At 43.7% G+C, this 16,988-nt stretch overlaps 1 protein-coding gene across 2 annotated transcripts in view; it reads right to left on the bottom strand.

The window, feature by feature from the left end:
• The window catches only part of LOC144145253 (uncharacterized), a 33,556-nt gene extending 22,153 nt beyond the window's left edge, over positions 1 to 11,403 (bottom strand). Inside the window, exons 1-3 of one of the 2 annotated variants that reach the window (XM_077676793.1) lie at positions 11,213 to 11,403; positions 7,371 to 7,480; positions 3,142 to 3,207 (exon numbers count right to left, since the gene is read on the bottom strand). In XM_077676793.1, the coding sequence (XP_077532919.1) occupies positions 3,142 to 3,207; positions 7,371 to 7,480; positions 11,213 to 11,288 (252 nt within the window). In that variant the 5' untranslated portion in view covers positions 11,289 to 11,403. The remainder of the gene's footprint in view (positions 1 to 3,141; positions 3,208 to 7,370; positions 7,481 to 11,212) is intronic. The other variant, XM_077676794.1, reaches the window with a different exon arrangement.
• Positions 11,404 to 16,988: the final 5,585 nt, after the last annotated feature.

The following is a 16,988-nucleotide window of genomic DNA, read 5'->3' as shown; positions in this document are numbered from 1 at the left end:
CCTGCCCTATAAACCGGAGAAGACATGTTGAACAACAAGGCCCGGCAGTTTTTTGACAAACAAAAGGCAGCATGCGGAGAGGCCAACTGCATGGCTTATACATACAAAATACCGTGACGTGAAACGTCGCCCCATGTCCCCCGTCTCATCATCCCCCTCCACTTTCGTCTCCTGAACCGCTAGTACATCCACGTCCAGGTCTGTCAACCGGCGATATACCCGGCTCTGCCTTCGCTTAGCCGAAAGACCTCGGACGTTTAGGGTTGCAAGGTTCAGTGACTCATAAGGGTCCATTTCCACCCACACACTGGAAACCGGGGATATGGTGCTTACCTCTCACGTCCAATGCGCCGTTAGGAGACGCCTTTGGGCCCCGGGTCACCTGGGTGCTTTGGTGCCGTTACCGCCACCCCTGTCGTTCTGCGCTCCGAAACATTTGTCTTGAGCCGCGTCGTCGAACGACGCCCCGCCATCGCCTTCATCGGCGTCTCGTCAGCCTGGGCTGTGAGGTCGTTTTCTTCACCCTCGGCAACGTCGACGTGGGCCCGCTTGGCTACAGGAAACCCGGTCTCTTCCATGGCATCGGGGTTCTGACTTGCCATTAGGTGGTCGCCCGTTCGGTTGATGCAGTCTTTCGACTGGTCCCCCGAATCAATAGCTTCCCCGAGCCCGAGAAGCCGCCGCCTCCGGCCCCAGGTCCCCGGACCCCTTGGCAGCTTCCGCCGCCTCCGCCGCGTCCATCATGTACCGGGTGTCCGCATCAGTGCCAGCGGGTCCCACAACGCTCGCGTATGAGCGCTCACAGTGGGTGTCCGTGTGGCCGAACCGTCTACACCGGGAGCACCTCGGCACCTTACACTCATGTCTGACGTAGCCTTCACTATGACAACGAAGACACTGCATAGGCCGCCCGCGTACCACGACGAGGGCTAGCTCACCGGCGACGCGAATTTGGTGGGGCAGGTCGCCTAGCTTGAGCTCAGACTTGAGCTTGAGTAGCACAGTCCTCGTGGTCGATGTTTTCTCGTTGACACCCGCAACACGCCACCGCTCTCTGGTCACCTCGCTGACTTTGCCAGAGGGTGAAAACGCGGAGCGAATGTCTTCGTACGCCCCTCCGTTCAACAGCCAGTGGAGCTTGAACTTCACCTCCTGGTTCTGCGGGTCAATCACGAGGCAGCGATGCCCCTTCAGCACCATCTCGGTAGCGGCCAGCATTTTCCTAGTTGCGTCGACGTTCTTGACGGTCACTGTCCAGACGTGGTTGATTTGGTACGCGCCCAAGAAAATAACCTCGGGCAGCGCACCATGCTGGGCCAGAGCGTCCCTGAAGTCTTCGACACGGTATGGTCTTCCCTTTACGTCCGCGTGAAGAAAAACTGTGTTTAACGCAATCCGTACGGCAGGCACCGTCGGCAAGATAATCTGATAGTCAAGTTCGGTTCCCTGGCTCCTGTTTCCGCGGCTGGCTTTGGCCGCTATCACCGCTCGAAGTGAGATCATGATTACACAACCTTTCACAGCGGTTCACGGAAGTGGAATGACCTCTGATCCGTCGCCGCGGTCGCTTAAATTTACGACCCCTTCCACTGGGGCGTTAGCCGACAAAATCGGGTAACTTCCCAAGCACGGATCCCCTGTGCAGGGGGTGCTTGAACCAAATTTCTAAAACCTCTCCTTATGGTCCCCCTACGCCATGGTAGAAATGTGCTCCTGACGATTCCAGACAAAGTTCTGGGTGAGCGTTGACGGATCAGTTAGTGAGTCAGTCAGTGTATCGGGTACTTTTTATAGGTATCGATTTTTTGCAAAAACGTTTTTTTTTGTTTCTGCAACGTAAGTTTTTATAACACGTTTGGTTTACGCGTTTAATTTGCATTTAACTCTACATCGTAACCAGTTCTAGGTTGAATCTGTTTCACACTAGGAGGAAGAACAATGCTGGGTATGATAAATAACAAATGATTTTAATACCCTACCAAGAGGAAGGCTGGTAGCAAAAGTTGAAGTACACATATGTGTTTCATTTAGCTGCAAGGCATTTCATTATTATTCTATGCTTGAAGGACGAATCACTGTTCGAAACCTTTCGAGAATCAAACATTGCTTTGGGAAAAGACTATTGCTAATGTGACGCCCTGAGTTCACACGCCTCCAAGCAATTTTATGGATTCAAAAAAAACACTGCGGTTCTTATGTTTCTACATCAAAACTCTCTTGCGCTGTGTTGATTTCTCTTGTGTGACAACCTTCGTTGCTTCAAATTTTTCTCCACGATTCCCAAGGCGCGCAGTAACGCGTGTTTTTATAGCAACCGCTTTTCAGACCGATCGGCGTTTCGTAAATGTTTCAAAACTTGTAGCGCAAGCTCAACGGTGACATTCCTCGAGGCATCAACACATTGCGAACTACACGCGACGACCCCAACCTTAGCCGGTTTTAATCTTACACATAAGATTTAGCTCCTGGGTAAGCCAACTGTGTAACCACAGGTACTTTTAGGTCTTCTAAGTAAATAGCGATGTAAGCTATATTTAAAGAATATTACGATGCATATTGTTACACGGCGGAGTAACGATGAGACGAACCATGAGAGATGAGGCGATAATTTAATGGGCGCCAGCCACATTGGCGTGAGCATGGCTATGTCACTCGATGTGCTTCATCTTCGAAGGTGGGCAAACATGGCGGCATGTGTAATTGTCCAATTTTCGTCTCGTCCTCGTGACAATACGAAGAAGTGGACAACATATCACTCCCGGCTCCAATCAGTTAGTCACTCAGCCTACTTGTCCATGCTCAATAGACAGCTATCAACAAAGGAATCGAATAGCTCGGTTTCCCCTCAATTCGGTAAACTACGATAGATTCTACTTTCTCGAGAGGGGAGGGAGCACATAGGGTACGATTTTAAAGGCTTGCCGATTCTACTCTATAAGTGAATACTTCTAAACAGATGCTCGTGGCCCTGGAGATCAGGAGGCTGAAGTCTCTCAATGGGGATGAGAAGAAAAATAACAGTAACTCCTACAGAGGTCTCTTTTCCTCTGAATGTTTCACGCGATGTTCTATGCCTGGTGCAGTGCAAATAGAACTCCCGCATAAAACAGGTCTTTTCGGGCACGTTTTTAATATATTTACCTTCATAGCGGTTGTTTGTAGACTCTCAACGCATTTGTTTCCAGCATCACAAATGCTCTTGAGGAACTAGAAGAAAATAAGAGCAAGCTTTCTAAATATCCTGGAGCAGCAAGAGCAAGTTTTCATAGCACAACTATTTGTAAAGCTTTTTTTCTTTTGTGGCAGTGTTCAACACAAAAATGGAGGGAAGTGCCTGTTGAGCCCTCTATATTCCGCGGTTACTTCTGTGAGGCGGGATCGCAATGGAACACTTCTTTGGCCTGGGCTTTGGTGTCACTCTGTTTTAAAGCGAAGCTTTTTGCGCCTCCCTGATCGCGATGTGGTAACGCCACAAGCACTGAAGAAAGCCACGGTATTTCACCAGAATACACAATCGCATTGCGATAGAATTGGTAATGGTGATGAACGTTTCATTATCGCATTTTGATGGACTCTGCGCGTTTCTTTAAGTTCGGTATGCAAGCATTGGCTTTAGAATTTGGTTCAGTTGTAGTTTCCTATAGGTATGTCCTTTGAGAGCGTGATTATGCGCTTTCGGAGAGCGAATTACGGACTTTGATTTGACTCCGAATGACTACAAAATAACTGAAATTTGGTTCCAAAGGTATAGTCCACATTCCAAAAGTATCATTGAAGGAGTGCTGACACGAAATTTTCGTGTTACTTTTTTTTTTGCTGCTATGAGTGCCTACCAGCCCAATAATCATAGAATGCTACGTTACACGGTCGATCGCAGCGTAAATAATCATTTACGGCGTCGTTTATTCGCGTGAGTTTGGATTTCGAAAAAACGTGCGCCGAGCGGCCACCTTAACCAGAGGGTGCCCCTGACGTCACCATGCTTTTCGCACCGCTGCGGGTTCCGGCCGATGTCTTCACTGGTGTTCACTATTCCCACGCGCCCGGGCAGCATGACCTCAGTCCCCAAAACATGAATTGATACACAGGGTGTCGCAGCGCTTGCCAAGCGCACCCAGCGCCTCGGCTACGTCTCGGAAGCCCCTACTTCGGCAGAATATATATATATATATATATATATATATATATATATATATATATATATATATATATATATATATATATATATATATATATATCTCTTTACTGTATAAATAGGTTTCTTATATATATATAAGAAAATTCCGTATAAGGTAGAAACCACGATTGTTGCCAACGCTTCAGAAAAGAGACTTGCTTTCGTATTTGCTGAAGTGTTGGCAACAATCGTGGTTTCTGCCTTGCTCTAAGTTTTCTTTTCTTGTGTTCTCTACCATCTTACAAGTTTGTTTGCTCCATATATCTCCTCGTATATATATACGTATATGTATATATATATGTATATATATATATGAATATATATATATATATATATATATATATATATACAGAATAAGGGTTGGCAGTCAAGCAAACCTCTGAAAGCAAAGGGGGGAATGCGGTAGGTCATAGACCCAGATGAATTTTTTGAGTCAGAAAGAAAGTGGTGAAAAAATGCCCGCCGGGTGGTATCCGAACACACGACCTTCAGAATACCGGTCTGGTGCGATAACCACTACGCTACCGGCGGGGCTGTTTCCCCACCCCTTTCTCGGGTATTTATGTTAAGGTATCTCTTTGTTTCCTGGACTTGGGGGTGGTAGCCAGCGCCACTCTGACTACTCGGGGTGAAAGGAACCTGCTTCTTAACCCCCAGCCCGTGACGTGAGTGTCTACGACATATCGAGGGTGGTCGACCAGCGTTGAACCCTCTTAAGCTACCTTTGGCACCAAGACTGCCAGAACAGAGGCCCTCGCTATGCATGTAGCGAATGAGAAATGGGAAATGAGGGACTCGGTGAATTAAGACAGAATAAGGGTCGGCAATCAAGAAAACCTCGGAAAGCAAAGGGGGAATGCGGTAGGTCATAGAAACAGATGAATAATTTTTGCTTTCCGAGGTTTTCTTGACTGCCAACCTTTATTTTGTCTCAATTCACCGAGCCCCTCATTTTCCATTTCTGATTCGCTACATGCATGGCGAGGGCCTCTGTTCTCGCAGTCTTGGTGCCAAAGGTAGCTTAAGAGGGTAGCTTAAGAGCCGCCTGAGATATGCAACGACCTCCTTGGATGACGGAACCAATGACTTTACACAAACTTGAAATGAAGTTAATAAAGGTATGTTTAGGCGCTAGTTGGTACAGTCTTGAATTCGATAATAACGTGCGCTGCATCGAATACGAACTTGAAGCCAACGTGATGCCCTTCGCCAACAATTTTTGCTTAGAAGTTACGGCAGAAACAGCGATAAGCCTACGTATTGGCGCGGACTGTTATTGGAAATTTGTGACAGGGGACCTTGAGCGTCTTTACGAAAACCTCATTGCTGTAAAGAAAGTCTTCGGATTGGCAGTACACGGTGATGCAACGTTCATCTCCCCGGTTGTTGACTTCGGAGAAGTGAACAACTTGAACGTGACAAGTGAAGAGCACGTATTCGTGCAGTAGGGTTTTTGGGATCTCGAATACATCGATTGAGTGAGAATCTAAAGAAGATTACGAGGACTTAAAGGGACCCTGCAACACTTAGTATAGCGTCTGCACTCTTTTCTTCGCATCTGGAAGCTTTGTGAAAGCTATAGTTACAGCTAGTACGCGGCGGCACTGTGCGATTTGCTGGTCACAGCAGATACGCCTTCCACTTCGGCCTTGCTTTTGGGAATTTTTTTAAAGGGGATATCGAATGGGTTCATTGCTGCAACTGAGAAGAATCCGGCCAATAGCCGCTACATCGTTTCCTGTAATGACGTAATTTTAGCAATAGAAGAACGCCAAGACGAAGAAAGACAGAAAAATGTTTTCAGCGTGTTTCTAAATTTTTAATGGGCGTTTAGCGATTATTTCTGGCTGAGTTACTTGTGAACTCCGATGTGTTTGTTGACTGCGTTCTCAAAGCATTTAGGATTTAGAAAAAAAGTTTTAAAATGCTTAGATGGTCCCTTTAAATACTTCCATTGCCACCACATTTAGAAGCCGTAAACGCTACCTTGTTGATTTTTCTAGGCGATGGAATCATCATAATCCCGGGTACGACGAAGACATTGGCCACAGCAGTGATTTGAAACCCGACGAATGTATGGACAACACAGGTGATGAAAGTGCGCTTACATCAGCCAAATGTAAAAATCTGACGAAGTGGTTACCTCTATACGGAAAGAACACCAACACCCAAATTGTACTGGATCCCGCAAACGCAAGTAGACGCATTTCGAGAGACCGCCAGCGGTAGGGTTGTGTATCGACCAGGTTTTAACGCTTGCTTAGACGATAAAGGAATGGTGAGCGAAGGGGGGCGTTTTTATATCAAGAAGGTCAGCGGAAGGATGGTGCTTGCTTAATTGAAAAACTTTTTCCTCCACGTCGCCAGCGTGCTTCCTATAGCTTAAGTTTCACTTTAGCGCCTGAAGCTCCGTCAGCATAAACCATTTGTGCTCGAAGGAAGTGTATAGAATATCCACTGAAACAACCGTGGAAGAGACGGTGGCGTTGCGATTATTTGCACACGTTGCGCCCCTCCCGATTGTCTCCAAACGGATTTACAGTTCCTTTAGACCTCGGAGACACCGCTCTTGTTGATCCGAGAGGCGCTCATCGACAAATGTGGAAATCGGCCGAGTGACTCAAGTTTTCAGGGCAAAGTGGGACAAAGTTCATGTGTAGTGCGTACGCCCGCCGGAATCAGTTCAAGGCGACCGATTTAGCTACGGCATCGTTTCAGTGTTCGTGACTTATTCGCAATACTCATTTCGGGTTTGAGATATTATCCAACAAGGTTCTTATTATGGGCCGGGCCGGAGCCCGTTATAAACTGTGAGGGGTTAGAAGACGACGACGCATAAACAGGGGCCGGCAACCACGACACGGGCATCATTCAAGGGACATGTTCATCGTTATCCACCAAATCAGGCTAGTCTTTCGAAAGTCGCAAATAAACTGCGGCTCCTTTAACTTGCGCATGATGGCTGGTCTTCAACACCTTTATAGCGTTTTGAGAATGTCAGTGGTCATTGCAATACAGATATGGAAATACGTACAATTGTCTACTTGACCAGCTACATGTTACCTCCGTCCTTAATTATGAATTAACATTTTTTTGGCTAGTCTATTCCTGGCTGTTGCACTATACTGCCATTGGTTTTTTTTCTTTAGAACACACAATTAAAAAACAGTTGCAAGAAAATCGCAGCACTTACCCTGGAAGCCAGTTCACTGGGGGGCTGAGGTTTAACTTGCACCATCAAGTTCATGCACTCTCGGAAAATTATTTGCGAAGCTCGCCCGACGCGGGTTGCGTAGAGTAAGGCTGAAACGTGCAAGGATGGGGTTAAAAAAAGTGTAAAGTGACTGCATAAAAGATGGAAGCCCTGCTGGTAGGCTGACTGCCGCATGGCATTTGTAACCGAAACGTCACTCCATGTACTGCTAACACTTTAACGAGAGCATATTGTCTATGCTTTAAATATGAACCAACATGAAGTGGGACTTTTACTAGTAGACTTTGTATGGATCGTCAGAATGCTTTGGCGTCTTGGGAACGAGACCGGTGAAGGCAGTGCGATTGCCGCTCCGTACCTCCGTACCTCAAAATCCTTAATAAAAGCGTTCAAAAAAAGAGCGCGCACCTAAACTGAACACATTTTAGCCGTTTCTGCGTTAGCGTACCCTGTTTCATTTGACGCAGCGTTAGTGAGCCGCTCCATATTGAGGATAAAGTGCAGGTTTTGTTGATTAGAACTTCAACGTGAGTTTATTAGTTACTCTTCCGATTACAACAATGTCGCAGTTTCCGTGAGATATCTATCTCAATATGTGATAACAATCGTTGTTCCCCTTACCGAGATCACTACCCCAGCACTCGTTTTTATTCATCTGCAGGGGTAACCAACAAAGAATCCCGAATGGGTGGTTCATATTGCCCCGTCAGGATCATGCGGAGCGGTCTCACTAAGTGGGCTCGTGTCGTTAATTAAACGTCCTCCTGCTTCATGGGTATTTAGGAATTGTATCACCGTGTCTTCGGAAACCAGCCGAAAAAAGCACAGGGAGTGAGGCGTCCGGAACACCTTACAAATGAGCCCTCTTTCTGTAACCGCCAACAGCATAAACCGCAAGGCACACATTTTCACTGCGGCACCTTTGGTTATCAAAATGACACATTTACACGAATCTTGAGGGAAGTAGCCGTACCTAAGCTGTCCTCTCGCGTTAATGAGGTCCGAAGTTTCGTACTACGCTGTACTTCTTCGTACATGGTTGTGTTCCTGCAATCAGGAACACAACCACAACCTACAGACTCTTTTCCTTAATTGTTGTGCGTGGCAGGAAACATTTCCGCAATTTTATGAACGACCTTTCTTGAAATCAAATCATCAGGTTTTTTAAACCAAGGTCATTCACAAGCGGATGGGCCGCCCTATAACCTGGTGTGTAATGTATGCCCCAATATTGAGCATCGAGTTGTGCGTACACTTATTGTTTCATAAAATACCAGTGCATGTGAAACGGACAACTAACAGAATAATATGTCTGAGTCTTTTTCTGACGTTTCAGTGTAGCTCCTTGTTATATTTTAAGTTTATTATTGTGCTCATGTTTCCTCTTCGCAAAAATTACCTAAGAGCGCCAGTTTCCTCAGATATAAACGGGCCGATTAAAGAAGAGGCTACAAATTTAGCCACATTTATTTTGAGATTCTCCTCGAAACCACTTCAGAAGCGTACGAAAGCCAGATTTTTTTTATTAAGCTGTCATCACTAATCGCTTTCCAAGAAAGCTTTTCAACCGCTGGGTTGACAAAACTTTATAGGCACATCACTGGGAGCACCTGCCTGAGAAATTTTGAAAATGTTACATTCTCTACATTTACATGGACCTCTATAAGGCGTTAATCAAACGAAATACAGAAAACCGGCTGAACAAGCTTTTTTATTGTGGCAAACATGTCGCTCATTCCTAATTGTACTCCCAATCACGACCAAAGATAGAGCCACTATAGACGTCCGAGAGTGCTAATGCTGTGCTGCTCGGCCTTTCAAAACAAATAAAACCAATTTTACTGTAACATTTACAAAAAATAAGACCGAAGTTTTTAAGGCCGGAAAATCGTAAACAAAACTTGTTTCCTCGGGGGAAACGGTTGGTAAAGACTGTACATATTTACTGGAAACTCTGAAAGCGTTAGGAATTCACTTCATTGCGAAGTTAATCACGATGATGCCATGTCGCACAAGTTTAGCTGAGTCATCGCCCGAATTACGAATTGAGGCAGTCGCCGTTTGGGGCACAAAACTGACACTTTTTTTGTTTTGGACTGATTGATAATTTTTTTTTCTAAAGAAATATAAATTTTTTTTTCTAATAGCTAAAATCGAAATGCGAGCGACGAATGTGTGATTTGACATCCACAAATTAGCTTAGTTTTTGTTTAGAGCAGCTAAAACCAGGATGTTTCTAATTTCGACTGCACAAGTTCATCTGCCATGCCACTGAAAATAAAATTTAGTTTTCTGCTCACACGTCTAATTTATTGAAATACAATTATTCGCACTGAACAATTTCTTGCCGAAGTTGTGCATACGAACGCCCCCGACTGTCATGGCCAGCAAGTCTTAGTAAATGTACTTTCCAGGTGCTTCTAGACATCTCTGGGGCATCTTTCCTTGACACATGTTGCCTTGAATATAAGCAGCGGAAATACGCCTACTAAAGCGAAGCGTCACCGTTCTCACTGATGTCATCTTTAACGCGGGAACGCACTGTCGGAAAGCCAACTTGCTCTGACGATGGTGATGAATGGTGGTGAGTGCAGTGGAAGAAACAAACGCTTCCTATGGTTGGAATCAAACCTGGGTCATTCGCGTTATAAAGCCGGCGTCTATCCTATTGCTCCATTTTGACATGGTCGAATCAGTTTGGATTTGGAGAGGAGTGCATGGACGTACAAAGTAAGACAGAAAAATCTGCATTCCACCGTGTAAACCAAACGAAAGCGCCTCGATCACACTTGCCACGTACGCGAAAAGACGGTCTGGCACACGAACCGAACATCTGTACCTACGAAATGGGGCTGAAGTTCACTTTAACCATCAGGGATCAGTTTAACTCCGGCCACCATGATCGATGGGCCGGGTGTCGTTTGTTCAGAGGAAGAGCAGGCCCGTGCGCGTCAACGTAAAAAAAAAGTTACCCCACAGTCTAGCGACAACAATGAGAAAACGCGAAGCTTTAGCGCTGGTGTCGTTGAAGTCGTTGAGTTTGATTTTTGGATCGTCGAATTTCGTCATTGAGTTTTGATTGTTTGCTTGGCTCGGATATGGCGCTGGTTCGGCGGGTACGATAAGGATAGAGGAACTAAACTTTGTGCGGTGCCAACGTTGTCGTTAGACAAAGGGATGTTGATTTTTTTTACTAAGGCACGCGAAAATGAAAGTGCGCTTTCCTTTCCCTGGAGAACTGGAACCTATTGTGTAACACAAATACATACCACAAATAACTTATACAAAAAAAAAGACATCAAAATGGACCGAATATTTGGACCGGAATAAAGACATGAGCCATTTCACGGCTGTGAGTTTGTATCGACCATATATTATTTCTACTAAAAACGAAGCTTTGACTCGCTCTCGGAACTATAACTTCAATAACTATATTGTAAATGCTACCTTTTCGGAAGAGTTTTTGACATTTATTAACAGGGGTGAACCACGTATATTTTCTGAGCTTGTAGTTCTTACCACTCTTTTTTTAGAGTGACCACACTGATTGCTCAAGCCCTTAAATTATTATCAGTAACATTTCCTGCCTTAAACGTAGGAGTATTCGCATGTCTTATGACCAATAAAGACTTTCCTAGTTACCCTGGGAAAATTGGTAGCAAAAAGACTGCTCTCGGCTAAATTGTCAACGTCTGAGATGGATATACCGGCTCTGCAATGTGAATTCCTTGATAGAATACATTACTATAAAAACCAAAGACGCAGTTGCCTATTATCCTAGGTGTGTGCTAGAAGGGCTACCAATAGTCTTAACAGCTTACCTTCCCGTTGATCCAACTTGCAAGACCAGTTTAATGATAGGGTGCAAAATAAGATCAGAAGAATTGCGAAAACCATCCTCCCCGCAACCTAAAAGGTCCAGCCCCGTGATAGTCGTAATTCCCCTCTCAGTGGACGATCCTCAGTCTTCAGGGCGAAACCCTGCGATGCAGCTGCCCACTGTGTCCCAAAACATTATTCCTGAGCTTTTTGGATTGTCAGCGCGGAGAAATATGACTCCACAAACAGAGAATGGCGAGTCGTGTAATGCACTCGCCCCCCCCCCCCTTATTTTGATTTATTTTCCCCATTTGAGCGCGGGCACGCATTTTCATTCTCGTGAAAATGTTTCCTCCCGTTCGGACATGATCCTTGAAATATGATTGAAGATTCTAAGATGCAGATTGTTTCGCATGGCATCGTGGGCCTTCATTGTCACAGAAAAATGCATTATCAAAGGCAGGTAGCACTGGCCATTGGGTGCATAGAGTTTCGTACAAATAACTAGAGGGGAAACTGGCGCTAGTGTCAACGCGAACATGCTTAGCCTTTAATGGTAATGATGGGTAGTTCTGGAACCGGATTGCGCGTTGGATCGAAACGAGCTTATGGCTCCGCAAATGGGGTTTTTTGACAAAAAAACTCTTGTTACCCGGTTCTCCGTTTGTAAATAACATGACGAACAAGAAAGTTAGTGACTAAGAGCTGGTTTTGTACGAAATAAAACCACGCGTTTAAATAAACAGCAGACTCGGAGTCGAGGAGGTTTGTGGAGCAGGTTTGTCATTTGCCGCCAACTACGGCCGGACTCGGACTTCTTTAAAAACTATTTGTTAAAGTTTCGGCGCTGGTGGTTTGTAATAGGAAGAGAAAGGTTTTGTGCTCATAAAAAAGAAACTGATTAGCTTTGGAGAAGTTATTCTTGCCTGAATTAGTGATATTCATCAAGCTGCGTTCCTATCAGCCGCCGGTGCTGCTGGTCTACGCCGTAGGAGCCGGCGTTCGCAATAAAGGTGTGGCTCTTTCAAGCAATTCGCAACCGTCGTCAGCTTTGACAATATATTGCTCTGCCGAATGAGCAGTGCCGCAACTTCTAATTCGCCGACAACCTCGGCGCACAAAGCGCCGTTTATGTGTTTTCGTGCTCGCTGTGCGGCAATGAATTGATAACCCACCCAATTCGCAATTCTACTCAGGGCGGCGTCAGTGCACGCGAGGCATGCAGTTCAAAGAGAAACGTATTTTTGATCGCGCCTCCCAACACCCCGCGTAGGCAAATGCGTTCATGTAAATCCAAAACGAAAACGAAGCTGTCATTCCCATCGTCCCAAACAAGCCCTTCATATTCACCACAAACATGGACGTCGTCGACGGGCTTGTCAACGGAGCGGTGCTAAGCTTGACAGGTGGAGTGTTTATATAATGTGCGGGCGAATGTTTGACGGTTTTACCGATAAGCATTTTAGCTTCGCCCTTCTCATCATTGTTCACTTCGTGTAGATGGCGGTATCTTTTTCTTAATAAACTCACACCATGGTTTTCGTAAGGATTCCGCACCTGAAGCAGAAATGGTATCACTGACGGATAAACGTAACATCATCCATGACCATTCTTCAAGAGCTGCGTGCTTTTTCCGGATGTTTAAAAGGAAGTTTGATAACGTTTGCCATAATTTATTGTTATCTGCACTTCACCAATAACTTTCCATCTCGAACTGCTTACTTCACTCGAAAATTCCTGAACAGTTTTTACCGCTATGTAACAGCTAAGAATAATTGCTCACCGCCAACGCCCCTTCGTTCTCGTGTGCCGCAAGCTTCCATAGTTGGTATTTTTGTGTCTATATCAGCGACCTACCTTGTGACCTTTCTTCCAAAATACATTTCTTTGCTGACTATAGCGCCCGTTTTGTTGAAATAACTTCAAGAAATGATCATCCGCTCTTCAGGCAGACCTAATACCGTCTCTGCATCGGATGCGACTGGTACAGGTAATTCAACAATAACAAACGTGAATTTATTCGAGTATCAAGAACGTCGAACGCTTTGCTTTCTTATTTCCTTAATAACGTTGCAATAGGTAGTGTTGACCAGGGGTGTACACATTGATTTTGTTATGGAACCGTACTTTGGGTAAAGCACCTTATATTTTAAAACTATTTTTAAACACCACTTCGACCCAGGTTAGCATATGCCGCCCCCGTCTGGGGCCTAGACGAAAATAACGTACATTCGCAAGAAATGATCCAAAACAACTTCGTTCTTCAGTACTTACTAAATATAACCAAAAACCAGGCACAGGAGCAATAAACTCAGCCTTAACCTGTCATTTTTACCATCTTACCGCAAAATATTTCTCCTCCGTGTGTTTCATAAAATATTTCGCCATTCATTCCTGCGTGGGTTGCTCCTATTTCCTCCGGAGTATGTATCAGCTTTTTTATTATATTCAGGCAGGCAATTACCCTGAAATAATAGTTTTTTAGGTCGTATATACTGTACAAATCCATTCGATACAACCCCCCTCTCCAATTGACGGCCGCCATCTGAGATCACGAACTATTTCAAAACGCCTTAGCTGATGTTGTATAAGAAGATAATTTTTTTTTGTAACGTAAGTGCACTACTCCCGATTTTTCTTACCACTTCCCTCTGTAATACGATATAGTTTTCAGGGTATAAAAATAAATAAATAAATAAATAAATAAATATTAAAAATAGAGCTGCAACATTTTGTAGCAGCTTTGCGAAAACAGGTTTTCTCTCTTGCAATTGCGATGAATTAAACTGACATTGATTTGCACTAATTTTCTGTTAGTATACAGACGTTGCTAGACTATGAGTGAAGTATCAAACTACTAGATTGTGGATCGCTCAATTTCAAAGGGAATGATACACACATGCTTTCGATTCTCGTATATTCAAAAGTGCCTGTGAATGAATCTGCAATAGTATGTGCGTGTTTAATGGCCCAAGGGTATCTCCGACCAAAGAGCGTAAAGACTCCGTTAGGTGGTGCTTCAATGTCAAATTTGCGCTTAAAATGTGTAAGAGATGAGCTTGGGTATTGTACTGCCCAAAAATCTGTATATGGGAATAGAGGGCCCACAGAATAAAACATGAAAATGCCCACAGTGACAAATGAACGGGGCACTGGTTGAGACATGATGGCGCCTGAAGAATCAGAGCGTTCTGCGCAGCGAGGTTCTCTGTGCGGACAAAAAAAAATAATCAGAACCGTCTTAAAATATGAGAGGGCCTGAGGTCACGCCCTCCACGGCAGAGTTTTAAGAATTGAAATCTGCAAAATAAGTTAAAAGACACTTGTAAGTAAACATTGGTTGATCTCCTAAGAATAGTGAAAGCTGTACATTTGTACATTTTAGGGAAGTATCGTTTTCTAGCGCAAGGATGCACGCTCAGTCAACACGCAGAGAACAGACAGCTGCTCCCCACAACTGTAACAAACGCGTGGGTCTGTGTCATTCAAAAGATACGCGCGTGTGGCGTTCGTGAAGCCAATTCCCAGTGTACAAATAGATGCTTTTGTAAGTCGATCTTGTTTCTGAGCGACGTATTTACATATGTATCATCTTATTGTGTGTAATTTGTAGTTGGGGTTTTTTCTATTCCTGTTCCCCCATTTCACAAAGTCTCCGTCGTACAGCTGGCTTTATGTCGATATACCGAAGAAGCGGTTCGTCTATGCCAGTGTGAAGAGCTGCTGGCGCAGCTTATCAGTCGGCGATGTCGTTCCCCCGTATGCTGCGTGGCCCTGGCACCCAGTCCACTACTATCGTCATATCTGAAGCACAAGCCGACATTATCTTCCTAATCAGTATGTTTAATACAGGCTTTATAAGTCGTGTTCCCGAGTGTAGTGCCATCACGACACTGAGAGAGTCTGTAAAGATAATAAACTGTTGTATGTTTGTCACTTTGATGTTCTCTACTGTCATTACAATTGCATGCAATTCTGCTATAAAAATACTGCTGTTTGCATTCAGTGTGTTTGTACTAGTGACGTTAGGGCGATGTAGAGCGCATTAGACGCCAGAAGTGCTCTTTGAGACATATGTGTAAAAGGTAGAAAATGCTTTAAAATAGCTTCTCTCGGTGCATTTCTTTTGTCTATTTGTCTAAAATATATGTCACAAGACACTAGACCTAGATCCCAAGGAGAAGCGAGGTCGTTGGGAGACGTCTTGTATAAGTCACTAAATGAGACCCCAAGTTCCTGTACCTGCATTCCCGTTTGAAAGGTGAATGGCATTATGGTGAAATGGCGGTTAAGAGAGAGATTACTTTATTAAAACGGGCTCAAGAACTGAAACCCTTCCCGTTCCACCGAGTTATAACGGGTAAATTAAATACATTGAAAATGCATGTATGGATTTAAAATAAAAAAAAAGTAAAAAGGTAATTAAACAAGATAATTACGCAGAAAATGACTTAATAAAGAACAATGGTAAATACGAAGGTCTAAAGGCTATTATCGCGTAATTTGCCGCTGACTTTGTTTCTGCGTGTGACTGAAATTGTGAAAAATATTTGAGGGTTTAGTATGGTTGAATATTAGCGTTAACTAGTATTGTCATTTCTTCTAAAATTTTTTGTTTTTGTATGTTTTATTAGCTCCGGTTTCCTTCTGACAAGATAATTTCTATGGATATCAAGAAGTTGTTCTGTCTGTTTGTTTGCTATTGGGCAGTCCTGTAAATAGTGATCAAAACTGTCTTCTGGAAGGTTACATTTACATATTTTATTATTTGAAATGGCGAACCTATAAAATAAAACAGAAATCTACCGTGTCGAGTGATACACTGTGACGTGTAATAATTGGTGGGAAAGTGGTCCGGAATTTTGTAAATATTCTTTATCCATTGGAATGGGTAGCTTTCATTTCCTTCTTGTTGCCACTCAACATTTCAATGTTTTCTTAGGTTAATATAGAGCTGTTTTTTTTTTTTGATAAATTGTAGTGAAATAGGCCAGTCAATTTTTGTGCCATATTTTGCTGCTTTTTTAGCCATTTCGTCCGCTATTTCGTTACCGAAATTGCCACTGTGACCTTTAATGTAAGTTAACGTTATTTTGACCTGTTTTGCTATTTTGTTTAGCATTTCTTTATTTGTAAATATATTTGGGTTCCGATTATTTGGATTGCTAATTGCTTTTAGGGTTGATAGGCTATCAGTATACAACTGTGCGTTACCTTTGAAGCTAGTTTGGAGGTATTCAAGTGCTTTTAAAATCGCGATTCCTTCTGCCTCAAAGTTATTGCTGTACTCCGGAAGTTTGTATTGTTTGGTTTCTACTATTTTGCCGGATTTTTCTAGAATTATAAAAGCTGCTCCTATGTCGCTTTTATCTTGCGAGCCGTCTGTAAATACTACAAAATATGTCTACGAAATTGGTTGGGTAAGATTGGTAAAAGATATCTTATGAGCTGGATGCAGCTGCCATGTATCTACTTTGTTACTTGTTTGGTCTCCCGTAAAAGCGCGGTTTATTCCAGATGAACATTTTTCCGGCGAAAAGTATGGTAAATGTTTCGATTTGTTTTTCTATCGTCACATGAATTGGTGGGACATTAGATATGATGTTTAAGGCCGGATTGGATACTGTTTTAGATGCTTTGGTAACTTTAAGGAGGCTTGTTCTTTGAATTCTTCTTAGTTTTTTTCTTATCAGTACCTGTTTTTGATACCAAATTGGAGCGGCATAAACTATGATTCTTTCTATAGCTCTGATATAAATTTGTTGTAGGTGTTTGCTG

The sequence above is a fragment of the Haemaphysalis longicornis genome, unplaced genomic scaffold, assembly GCF_048455015.1.
Source record: "Haemaphysalis longicornis isolate Haplotype H1 unplaced genomic scaffold, Haemaphysalis longicornis Haplotype H1 scaffold_7, whole genome shotgun sequence".
NCBI classification, from domain to species: Eukaryota; Metazoa; Arthropoda; class Arachnida; order Ixodida; family Ixodidae; genus Haemaphysalis; species Haemaphysalis longicornis.
This window is presented reverse-complemented; position numbering and strand designations above follow the sequence as displayed.